Here is a 13,618-nt window from a genome sequence, read left to right on the forward strand (position 1 = left end):
GAAATATAAAAATACTGTAACTTCTTAACATATTGAATACCAAAAGAAAACACTTTTGATATTGTAAAGTATTGTAAAGTATTTTGATAAATTGAAAATAATATACAAGTTTTATACCGCAGTTCACCAGAGTCCATAACTGCGACGCGCAGGTTGGAAGGTGGTGGCGGAATGCAGCGAGCTCTCCGCTAATCGCTTTCTACTTCGTTTAGGAGTATCGCCAATCAGGGCGAAGATGCGCACGAAAGAACGAAAACTGGTCTTTTCGCATGTTACTCTGAAAATAGTACTGGTGGTACCATCTAATGGGATGTGGGGAACTAGTAAGACAAAAATATGACTTTGGTAAAATAATCAATTTGTTATTTTCATTGTCGTAATGTGGAGCGTTCTACGGACACAATACAAGCTAAATAATAATATCATAGCTAAGTTAAAACCGATCGTTGGGAATTGATCACACACGACCTGAAATACCGACGTTGTTCAAAACAGTAAGTTGTTTTGTTGCGCACTCTACGATTCAGAATGATTATTTTAGAAACTAGATTACAAGGTGAACAGATCCATACGTAATTATATAATTAGTTTTTAAGTTCTCTGTAAATGTAGATTGTTCAAAAATAAGCTCAGTAATTTTACACACTATATGCTAAATAATTATCAAAGTGAAACTAATCTTTATTAAACATTAATAGGTATAAGTATATCATATTGTTTAGATTATAGAAAGATTGAATTCAGTACAAATTATTTCGTTTATAATTTGCAAATGTAATAAAATATTTTTTTAAATTGCTCTATTATCAAGAGATGTGTTATACGTAGTTTGAATAAACGACACCGGGTCGTATATTGGCGCCAGTGGCACCAAACACAGCGTCGCCATGATTATTATTCGTCCGGAGTTCGTGATTGGCGGCAGTCGGCATTTGCCTGTGTACGGGGATGGTTGTTCTATCGTGCGGTAGTTCGGTTAAACCCTGCGTACCGAAAATGGCGTAGCAAGGTGGTATAATGCCATTAAATTTAGTCGTGATTAGTATACCGTGAGAAGTTATGAACAGTGCACGACCGCTTGCTACTTGACTTTTCTCGCATTTGTAACGATACCGTCCATTAAAGAGCTACGTGATATTCTCGACGGAGCGCGTTTGTCGTAATAGCAGCGTGAAAAGTGTGTTGTGTGTTGGTGACTCGTACTGTGATTTGACAACGGAAGTGTGTTCACGTTCCTCGTGACGTTTCGGAGTTTGAACGAGGTGCGCAGCGTTCGTGGAACACGCGTTATTCGATCTTTGTGCCGGGAAACTCAAGAATGGCACTCGTACTACCGAGAAAACGAGCATTTTTCCTCGTGACAGCTTGACGACCTCGACTCTAGACGAGTTCAAGATGGCGCCACCGGCATTTTGACACTTGCCCAAGATCCGTCAGCTGGATTTTACAACCGCCCCGAGCTTCGATTATTATGAGCAGAGAATTTTACGTTCCTTGTACATCTTACACTTATCAGGTAAGTGAATCATTGCTTGTCAATTTTCGTGTGAAAAACAGTGCGTTGTAATCATATCTGATGATTATTGTTTCCTGTATCGTCATACCTTCTACACAAGAACTCCAAATTGTCAATTCATTCTTCAAGGTATTTTTCTGTCGGTCATAAAATAATATTTTGTTTAATTAATAAAAGTGCATTGTTTATTATAATAATACACCAATGAGTGTTTTTTATTTAAATATAAATAGACCTATATATGTATAGGTGTAATTTTCAAAAAGTATCCAAGGGATTTCTTTCATAAAAATCGTCATAATTACACGAAACTTGAACGGAAACAACAAAATGCGTCCTTCGCGTTTGATGCAAATAACACGATTTGTCACGCATGTTTTCGCCGTTGCTCACCTTTCAACGTGTACCGAGTGCGTCTAACATTTACACGCGTTGAATTGGTTATGTTAGAGATATTGAAACTGAACGTGAGTGAAGGAAAAGAATGAAAGTAGTGGTCGGTGAAAAATCGACGGTCGATAAAAAGCTGATAGGTTACGTCGATTCGTCCGCGTAAATTGACAAGTAACCCAAAGGCCTCCGCCTATTTTCTGCCTGCCTTCTTGTCGATTATTTGACTTTCGCTATGAGTGGCGAGTCCTCGTCGAGAATCGTATCCGGAAGTGAGACTTCTGCGTCGAACGACGCGGAGGAATTAGGTACGCAAGGTTCCGCTAATAGAGACGTTAAGAATTCGAGATCGTCTGTCGCGAGTAATATAACCAGGAAGGTGAGACCTTAGGTTTTGTTTGACGTTTGTGAAATAGAAAATCAAAAGGGAGAGATTCATTACAAATTGCAATATAATTTTTTTTGCTATATAATTTCATTTCGTTTGTGTTAGATGTAAGTTATTATTCGTATAAGACTGGTAAAATATTTAACGTTTTTTATATCAAATATTAAAATAAAGAATTAAAGAGATTAGCAGATATATTTGTTTATTTAATTTAAATTTTACACGTGACTAGACATTTTGCCTGGTTTTTTTGAACGAAACCTTGTTTAGCGATCATAACGAACAGATCAGATCGAAGCTACCTAATATTGGTCGTTACCTGAAACGTTTGGGATCGAAAAACGGAGGGAAACTCAAAATCGATGAAACAGCGACTGCTGGTTCTTCAGAAGTGACCGGAGTCGTGGAGAATAGTTTAAATCGTACCGATCTGGAAAGTTCAAGTGGTAAATGTTTATTTGTATATAATACATTTATTCTAAGAACTGTATTTTCTGTTAGTGACTCGGTATCGTACATACTTTCGACTAAATACATCACGCTTCTCATTAGTAGGTCAACAATATCATGAAGAGTAATGACTGATAATACATTTTAGTGCTATTAATAATAGCGTTGATACCCGATAATATTCTAATATTAAATACACTATTATTAGAGAACCTGACCTTTCAAAGATTCAATTATTCTTTAGTTTATGAATAATACTAAGAAGTCATTCTCCATATAACACGGCATTTCTTACAATATGATTTAAAAATTGGGGAAATTCCCATAGGATAACATATACAGTTATCGATTCCTGTACAATGATTGGCGGACCATGCAGAGAGTCATAATTTTAATTAAATTTTCTATTTCATATTAATTTAATTGTCTAAATTTTAATCATCTTTCGCAACTCGAATACTTTTTGTTTCGAATAGAATTACAGTTATTTATATAAGAAATGCATTATATTATATTTTCTACTTTTTTAAGAAAAAGGTTAATCATTACATAGGGGTCAATAACTGTATACGTTATTCTATAAGAAGGCATTTTTATAAGACGGTTCGAAAATTGGGAAAACCCTTGTAAAATATGGCACTCTTTAACACCGTGTGAAAATTGGGGAAACCCCCGTTAATATTACAAAATTTAGGTTTCCAATACACTCCGGTATTCCTAGGATACCTGAAGCGGTGAAAGGGTACCGGAGGCTCACACGGGGGAGGGGTTTTAGTGAGTAGGATACCACTCCTCAGAGGGGTGGTATGAGTCCCACCCTGCCTGGGCCCCCTTAGCCGAATAGGCGACTGGGGATCACCCACGCGAACGTATATGTACTTCCCTTCTAGCAAAAAAAAGATGCAAATAATGGAAAACAAATTTTCTTGTTTCTTAATATTTTACTATCAAATACACTAATGTCAATGAATGATAACACGCTCGCTGCCACATTGGTCACTGGTGACATCACGAATTTAATATTATCGAATAATTAAAAAAAAAAATTTTGTTCAACGTAACAAGTGAAAAATGAGTAAATACAATTATAACGCACTTTACTGCACGCGACCATTTGCATTGTGTCAGCGAACGTGTTAATTATTCCAAAATTGAACGATTCAAAATGAAATGCCAATAATGTTCATGTTCACCATTATTCAAATAATAATGTTCATTCGTCAGTGTCCACGATCAATGAACAGAGTATTACGGAAGACAGGGATTCGGTTAGCTGGTCAGATACCCGTGTGGTCGAAACGATATGGCACGACACCCGTGATGACTCTTCGAATTATTTCTCGGCACTCGAATCCGAAGGACCTTCAACCTCCATCGCGAATACAAGTAGTACTTTCAATTTGATTGATTATGGGGGTACGGTCAGGCAGATTGACTTATGCGGGCTCATTGATTCTCCTATCGAAATATGTACTTTTGTATAATAATTCATAGTTTACCCGTACATTGTTATCCACCTTCTATCTAGATTCTTTTTTAGTTTGTTAAAGAAATTACATTTTTTACTTTTTCTTCGATTCAGGATTTATTTGAATGTTTATCTGAGATTTTATATATCTTTTTTTATTCCTAGATCATAGGAATAGTTCTTGTCATTATTAAGAGATATATTGTTAATTATTAATTCAATTATTATATATTAGAAAATATGAAAATACACTGTTTGCGTTTACTATGAATTATTAGAAATTAATTAAAAAATATTACATTAATACTCCTCTTAATTAAAGCTAGATACAATTTAATTTATTGCAATTACTTTCAAATAAAATAAGCATAATTTTCTCTTTACTCAATAGGATTCTAGCAACGTTTGAAGTATTCATTCAATTGAATTATTACAATAATTAAACAGATTCTTTCTTCTTAGATCACACAGATGGTTACATAATGCAAAGATATTAATTAGATTGCTGTACATTTTTACAACTCGTACCCACGCGTGATATAAACATTAATTTTTAATTAATTTAATTAGCCTGATGCGGTGATAAAAATTCAATGAAACATTTGTCACGAGATAGACATATCATGTGTCAGGGAATTTCTGTTTCGTCGCGTTACCATTTTCTTCTCTCACACGACACTGGAAGTCCAGTAATGTAATATTCATCGATTCGTGCGTCACGAAATTTAGTCGGGCTTCCTTGCAGGCGAATATCAGACGGGAAATCAAACCATGAGCTCGACAGCCACCACGTTAGTCGAAACCGAACCCATTCGAATGATTTCCATTTCCGTGAATACCAGCGAAGCTATGACCACGGACAGGATATTTGTCGGGGTACTGAATCGTGAAAACTCTGTAGCAAGAAATATTCTGGAGTTCAGGGAAGCATTAGCCATCCCATTAGGGTAAATTCAATTACGACCTTACTCCTATCTGACGAATTACCGATTTTTTTAAAATTATTATATCCTAATATTTTTTACATAAAAAAGAAAATTCAAAACGATATAAATAATTGTTTGAGAAATTAGTTTGCTGGAACAAAGGTTGAACAGGGTTGATCGTTGTTTGTTCCCTTATGAGAGAAAGTAGTTCGATTTTACAAGCATTCTTCAGACGTTCGAAGAGGCAATCAAAAGGAAAAGGGTTTCGGCTAAGAAAGACTACAATAATTGTACTCTTTAGAACACCAACGGAAAGGCTTAGAGATCAAGAGCCTCGAACAATCCCTTTAGTCTACATTCAAAGCGAAGATCGTCACGAGCACTACCTTCAGGATACCGTGAACGGTGAAAGCGGATTTAGTAGATCAAGTACAATCGGGTAAGCGATTTGTGTACTTGGAAATTACACGGCGATTTAAATCGTTATTCTGCACCGTTCATTTCTTTAATCCTTCGATCACTATTTGTTTGACGGTCTCATTGGCAGAATTGCTCCGGGTCTATTTAGATCTGTGCAATATTTTTATTCATCTATTTATTTATTTAACGGGATGTGTATGTACATGAATTCATATTCTTTTTTCAATAGTTTATAAATATATTTCTTTTACTTCTTGCTGTGTTAAATACTGAATCATAAGACGAGTGCATCGAACGTATAGAATAGTGCATAGGATGCATCGAAACGATGTACGATAGTTAATTAGTTCACAGGCTGGTCTTGAATGAACCCGGAGGCCGTTGAACAAGGTTATCCCTTCGAGGCTAAGACCTTACTATAAGACGATTACTAGAAGCTGAAACTTTCTTTCTATATCATACTTTTCCATTTATGTAACACGTAGATTACAGATTTTTTATACAGTCGCGTTTATTATTTTACTTTCGCAGAACCTATACTTTGCAGTAGTTTTCCGAGTATCAGTTTTTTAACCAGCTGCATACAGTGCGTTATTAATTGCATTACGTAGACGGTGTAGAACGCGTGCAGTGTGTTATCGATTGTAATGCACATATATTATAGAACACAAACAGTACGTCATCGATTGCATTGCACAGATATTATGGAACGTATGCGCTGTGTCATTGGCTGCAGTGCATAAGTATTGTAGAACGAATGTGGTGTATCATTAGTTGCATTGCACAAGCACGCGCATAATGCGTCGTCGATTTGAACGCATAGGTATTGTAGAATGCACCCGAATCGTCACTGACTGCATTGCATACTATGTATCCACCGACGACAAGAAGTCTCGTCGGACTTCTTCGGTCGCATCGGCTGACCCCCTGTTTTACACGAGTCTAATTAGCAGATGCGATCATTTCGACCAATCATACGTCACGACCAAAAGTACGTGTGAGTTGAGGTGGGGCGCGGCCAATTAAATTGCATTATTCTCATGTGACTTCTTGCGATTGGTGGACAGTATGCAAATAGTGCAGCATGCACAAATTGCAGTATGACGCATACGGTGTGTCGTCGATTTCCATCGTGTTAATTCTTATTGGAAGAATGATTTATATCGATCAGTTAATTGCTTTCTTTAGCGACTAGTCATTGAAATGATCGATCGTTGACAATCATAAACAAATATAATAATCGATTGAATTGAAGCGATTAAATTTGATTGAAAAATGTATCTGTGATTTCATTTGATGCAGGCTTTTTGTATAATATCAATGAATTTTTCAAATTATTAAAAAATTTCATTTGAATCAAAGTTTATTTCAGTAAGTCAGTTATTATTTTTATTTTTTTAAATTGTTTCGAAATGGTTAGCTGTAAAAATTGCAAGGAACTTACCGGAGCTAATAGTTTCGGTAACAGGTTGCACGTGCAGTATTTTCTTGTTTTGCTCCAGTTTTCGCGTGCGCGTTCTCAGCACACTTTAAAGCCGCAGCCCTCCGCGAAGATATCGAATGTACAATTGCGCACGGTGGTATGGCTGGTAGGGTAGAAGATTGCGGCGCATCGATGCGGCTCCGTTCGGTAAACCTACTCGCGTGCTAACCGCGTTAAAAATCGGTAACGGTATCGTTATTGTGGTCGGTTTACATTCGTTCAACGTCGGCGACACTCCCGGTAACGCCGCCGGAAACAGTTTTGACCGGTTCATCGTCTTTACCTTTATTAGCAGAGTCGAATGAACTCGTTCAACGACTGTTGTTTGCCTCTGATGCAAAGAAGAATCATAGAAAATGATTAGATTTATGCTTCCTTTGATAAGTAATCTTTCATGATTTATTAGGTCAGTTCTGTTAATTTTTTTTAAATTTTAAACATCTTTTACCCATTTCGAAGACTCATTAGTGTCTAATTATTAATTTAAGTTTGAAAACTTTAAGGAGTTATTAATCCCAGATTAAAACTTGAAACTTCGTTAAACTTTAAAATTAAAAAAATTTCAATCAATAATGAGGTTTTCTTGATTCTTCAAGATATATAAAATAACTTGTTAAAAGAAATTGCTGCTGTATTCTGCTCTTCTTTATTGTATTACATTTAACCCTTTTATGGTTAGCTCTGATCGTTCATCTTTGCTTCTTCATTGTCTTCTTTTAACGAGGTTGGTGTACGTAATCCACTTCTGGTTTCCAGTAACAATTCAGCCGAGAAATGCTTGATTTTCGTATCAAGATAATTCGAAGTAAAACATGCGTTACTTACCATTTTTAGGCGGTGAAGTGCTCATTATTCTGACGTTGGACACTTCCTTTATTTCCTTAAAGTGACTGTGTGCAGTTCCGTGGGATAAACTGACCCTATTCGAGTTTTAACTCATTGTTAGTTCCGGTTCTGCTTTCGTAAACTCGATTAACATAATGCCATCAAACTCTGTGGAACATTTAGAACGTTATAACGGTGGCATACTTACAATTACTACTTGATCTTTGATATAATCTCTGAAAAATATCATACATAACAGCCATACCCTAATTCAGAATTGGTCAAAGGTTTTCAAAAATGTTTTTATTAAATATTGTGATATGAATAGGTAAATTTTGCTATAATTATTTTTCTAAATGTGTGCAAAAAAATTTTTAAATAAAAAATAACAAATTGATTAGCTTGTTTAATCCCTTCATGACTTTTAATCTATTTTAATTACTTTAATTATTTCTAATTTCCCAAAATGAAGGAATTGAAACTGGTTACTCGCACAGAATAATTGAAAAGGAAATCCACATCCTTGTATTAGACGGAATGATTTGTTCAGGTATTTTCTGGAAGGAAACACGGCATTTATTTAATTCCGTCGAGGCAATCGATTTGCATCGAGTTCGCCTTTTCTCGCTCGAGTTTCGTGATTTACAATCTTGTAAACTGTTAGCCGCTTCTCACCGATCGGATCTACCCTATGGCGTGCAATAAAAATACAAAACTGTAATTAACTAGCTTCCTAGTGCAATGAGGAAGGATTAGTTAATGGCTGTTTAGAAGGCGAGCAATTCTATGCTTACGATGAGCCTTTCTGAATACCTGCAGGAAGGAAATAATAATCGTAACAAATAATAACGTCTCGTTCGAACTTTCTCGCATATTATCGCGGTGGGTAGCTTCTTTTACAATAATTCTCATACGTTACATTTTTCTTTAACTGACTCTGTGAAAAATGAAAATTTTTCGATTTATTCTAATTGTTCAAATTTTAATTACCATTATTAATATAATGGTAATTTTATTTTAATTATTCTTAGTCACTCAAGGTGTTAATGAAAATCATGCTCCGGTTGTTCGCTGACCAATCATTCCATTTCGTTTTTGTTTCACTTGGCAGTATGGACAAATTCAATTTTTATCAAAGTTTTATCGCGTTCAGATGGTGAAGTGTAACTGAACAACGAGTTCTGCTTGTAACGCGAGGTGCCAGACTTTCACGAGTATGAGTCTTGTTCACTGGATCGTATGGGAGATCTTATTTGATTACAGGCTGCGTTCTACCGAGCAGTGGTTACGTCTGATCGTGATTCATTCGTTTCGTACACGCGTGTACAATATGCGTCAAGTTTGCATCTATCGATCACCTCGTTTGAGAAAGTACATTGATATACTGGGTAATGCACATTGGAATATTAATTTTTTTTTCTGTTATTTATAGCACTCTTTGTCCGCGATGAGTGGCAGATATTTATACATTTATAGAATACCAGAACGTGAGTTCGTAGTTCTTCATTAACGTAATCAACAATGATTATTCAAAAAGGGTAATTAAGATATAATACCGCATACTAGTTTGGGTTTAATTAATTTAACAGTTTCATAAGGAAATGTATAGCATATTTTATTTTTTATAATAGGTTGATTTTTTTGGTCCAATTCAGGTCCCACCTAAGTGTGGGTGATATTAAAGTCAACGTCATAAGCAACCTCTTAGCACCTTAATAAATCTGCTAAGAAATATAGAAAATTGTACATTATTTGTAAAGTAATAAAAATTGGAGAATGTCAATATTTTTAAAATAATAAAATTCGAAAAATGTCAATATTTTTAAAATAATAAAATTTGGAAAATGTCGATATTTTTAAAAATAATAAAAATTGGAAAATATCGATATTTTTAAAATGATAAAAATTGAGAAATGTCCATCTCTTTTCTAATCAATAACCATTGAAATGAAAAAGTTTATTAATAGATGTACTTTCTCCAGAAGTTATGCAAATAGAAATTCGAGCAACTGATAAATTTCACTCGCTAAATAAAGAAAAAACAGCTGACTAGTAGTTGCGGTTACATGGACGGGTTGCTTCTCTTTCCGTCCACCTACTTTCCGTTACAGATTCTTCGACTCTAATGAAAGGGTAAAATCGCGGTTCACCGTGGAATAACTTGGGCGATTTGTCAGGGAGGCAGGTGCATCCTGGCACGGAATATGGATTCGTTGTTTGGGTCGATCGTGTGCTACAGTTATACCGAACGGTTGTACGTGTACCACGCGGCCATGGCGTGCCGATAAGCTTTGCAAAATTTCGATTACGGAAGAACGAGCAACTAACCGCTGTCTCGTGATTCAGACCCTCGTAATTAACTTTGTTAAGAATGTTGTTAACTGCAACCAGGTCGGGACGAGTACTGACGAATCGTGATCGAACTAAGTCTTTCCCATCTTTTTAGACGAAACCGTAATTTATGGGAAGTTAAATTAAGTAAGGTGATCTGGTTGGTAATTTGCGAAATAGTTAAATGAAGCATTAATAAGGTGATCAGTAAACTGCGAATATTTATGCAAATTTATTTTCTTTTCCATGTTTTTTTATAAAGCAAGTGTACAAGATATGAGTCACCATTTATGTTTAATTAAATAGCGAGGTAAAGAGAGGGATAGAATTAAAAGTAATTTAATTATTAATCTCATAATTTATTTATATTAGGTGAATTCATTTACTCTGTTGAATTATAGTCAATTCTCTTATGTTTGATAACAAACTGTCAATTATCCATTACTCTAAACCTGTGCAAACTTGACATAATTAGAAACACAGTAGCCCTTTATTCTCAGCTAGGGACCGATCATAAATCAAACACACGTGCACCGTTCAAAGCGTAGTTTGAAGCACGCGATTAAACTTCCTTAAGATACATCATACGCGATAATGAGACGAGTAGATTTCGTTAACACAAGACTTAATCACGCGATTTCAGATCATCTATTTCAGGAATCAATTGAATAACTAAAATTAAAAATTTGAAATGGAAGAAATACATTTAAAAAATAGAATCAACCGTTAGTAACTAGAGGGGAGTAAATAAATAAATTGTAAATTTTATCCATTCTTAGGAGCGAAATTAGCAGCGCCTCTGAACGCGAACATCCGGAAATGCATAATCGAAGAATAGGACAAGATGCTTCGCCACAATTTTATAATAGTATGTTGGGCGTGAATTCGGTGATCCGTAAGCCAATTAATTATCAAGACGATGAGCCGTCTATATACTAATATTACCTGATAAAACTTTGAATTTTGATAAATAAAATTGCATTCCATTAAAATGTTTCGTTTTATTTATTGCTAAAGTTTATGCTTATAATGTGTGTAATAGGACTAATAGGGATAATAGGAAATAATATTTCGTTTCAAAATTAACGAAAAAAATGTGAATAGGTAGATTATTTCTGTACACGTGTATCCGCATTTATAGCTAGTTCATCTGGTATGCATATCTGTAATTAATTCGCGGTGAATGGTATGCACGTATGAATAGTGCAATCAGGAACTGCAAGCGGAAGCTACTGTTCAGTGGTGAACGGAAACAGATCTAGCTTCGTTTCCGCAAGAGTTATCATAAATAGTCAAACAATTCTACTACGTGAAGGTATTAGATTTTTCTTATATGTACCTATGCCAGGGGTGGAAGCGGAGATTAGCGGAGGGCCGCACTTTCTAAAATGATTGTATTAATTAGTTAACTTTGCATTTCAGAAAGGTATAAATTGTACCATAAAAATCAATGTATTGACGTGGTCGTCCCGATGAAAAATACGAAATGAATCTTCGGTCGCGCATGGGAAGGAAATCTCGGTTCAAGGCGGATTTTTCTCACTGTCTTGGCGGGTCACAAAAAAACTCTTAGCGGGTCGCTATTTGCCCACCCCTGACCTATGCGCAATGCACGTTACTATACACTTCTGTCTGTAGTTACAGTATCGAGCAAAGTGGGCTACCCTAAGAAATGGGGTAGGTAGAAGATGGCGTTCCCCTTCTGGGTTGCTTCTTTGGGCCCCCCTTCAGGGGATACGAGTCCCACACTGCCCGGGCCCCCTCCAGCCGAATAGAGTGACAGGGGGACAACCCGCGCGTGCGTAAATGCATTTTCCTCTTCTGCAAAGTCAAAAAAAAAAAAAAAAAAAAAAAAGGTAGAAGATGGCGTTAAGAATGGTGCGCTAAGTTATAGGGGCATTGCCATTTTCCCCTGAAGAAAACCTACTTGGGAAAAGCAAATGCAACTTTCCTTAATTTTCTATTTACTATAATATCTTTATATTAATTTTGATATATGTTTTCAATATTAATTTCAAGTTTCATTATTATAGCAGATCAAATGTTTTCACTGACGCGTTTTTCTTGCATTTTCACACGAAAGCGTGTGTCCAATTTCTACTTAAAATGCTTTTATACATGCCGGCTGGAAAACAGGAATGGTTGCAATTAGTAATACCCAACTCGTTATGAAGACGCGCGCTTAATAGCGCATTGTCTTTTGCTGGAACTTGGCAAGTAGGAGGAACTCATCTCGCATACATTACGCGAACAACAGATTTTCTAATTTATGTTAATTTCGTGGTTATCGTTCCCATTGGGATACGTTGAACGTTGCTGCAACTGCACAGCTTTTCTTTCGCAAGTTTACTTTCGCTCGATCGATTCGATCGATCCGATTTCATGGAAATTCGAATACGTATTGATTTTATTGAAATTATTTTACGCATACACTGTAACGCCTTCGATGTTCCATTTAAAATTATAATTTTTAGTTTTGCATGCTTTTAAACAGATGACATTCAAATTTATTTTATATTTTATTAAAAAAAAGAGTGTATTATCAATATTTCATTTGATAATTTAAAATACACAGTCGTATACTTGCACTAGGAACGAAGGGGTTAAAGAAAAAAAATTCTAAACCAGTTACTGCAATATTTTCTCCTAACAAAATGTATGTATGTATGTATTCTCTATAAATGCTGCAATAAACGTGTTTGTGTCTAGAGCTTAAAAGCGTTTGTCGAACGTGTCCTATACTTTCAGTATGCAAGAAAACGTAGGAGGTGTTCGTACATGTCCGAACGATGGTATTAGAAAGCGTATTACACGGTTATGGACCTTTGTTTATCCCTCATTATCCAACCGACGATGATTACTCACTGGTAATTTAATTTTTTTTGTCGTTTTTAATAGATCTTTTACATAATCCCTGTACCTAGACGCATTCAGGTTATGGTTTCTGAAATGTAATCCTTCGATACTTTTACTTGACGATGATTAACGACAATGTTTCGCTTAATTAAGTAGTCCAACTCGATCCTAGAAAGTAAATATACGTTCACACGGAACCTGCTTATGGTACGAATTTTTATGTTGGAAAAAACTTGTATTCCAGGGGAAGTTGAATAATCGAAGGAAATACGTTATCCATTTTTTTGTTCAGTGGTACGTAGAGTTGCTAGAATGTATTTTAAAATGATTAGAAAGACTGTTGCAATGAGGTAATTTTAATAATATTTATATTTGGAAATCTTCTGAAAATTACAATAATTATATAAAAAATTACTCCAAATACTGTAATTCAACCACAGTTAAAATGATTAAAATATAAATCAGAGAATGGAAATATCTGTATAAATTTAAATTAGTTTTAATTTTCATTAGTTAATTTATTATACATTTCGTTATCTTTTCAGGGTAATTAAGTAGTCATCAG

The 13,618-nt window shown here is 35.3% G+C and overlaps 1 protein-coding gene across 4 annotated transcripts in view; it reads left to right on the top strand.

The window, feature by feature from the left end:
- The first annotated feature begins 917 nt into the window (after positions 1–917).
- The window catches only part of LOC114874319 (putative uncharacterized protein DDB_G0277255), a 69,578-nt gene continuing 56,877 nt past the window's right edge, over positions 918–13,618 (top strand). For all 4 annotated transcript variants that reach the window (XM_029183501.2, XM_029183500.2, XM_029183499.2 and 1 more), the window contains exon 1: positions 918–1,516. Coding sequence is in view for 1 of the 4 variants with exons in the window: in XM_029183498.2 (XP_029039331.1) it covers positions 1,472–1,516 (45 nt within the window). In the remaining 3 variants the exon portion in view is untranslated. The remainder of the gene's footprint in view (positions 1,517–13,618) is intronic.

This window comes from Osmia bicornis, chromosome 3 (assembly GCF_907164935.1).
Source record: "Osmia bicornis bicornis chromosome 3, iOsmBic2.1, whole genome shotgun sequence".
NCBI classification, from domain to species: domain Eukaryota; kingdom Metazoa; phylum Arthropoda; class Insecta; order Hymenoptera; family Megachilidae; genus Osmia; species Osmia bicornis.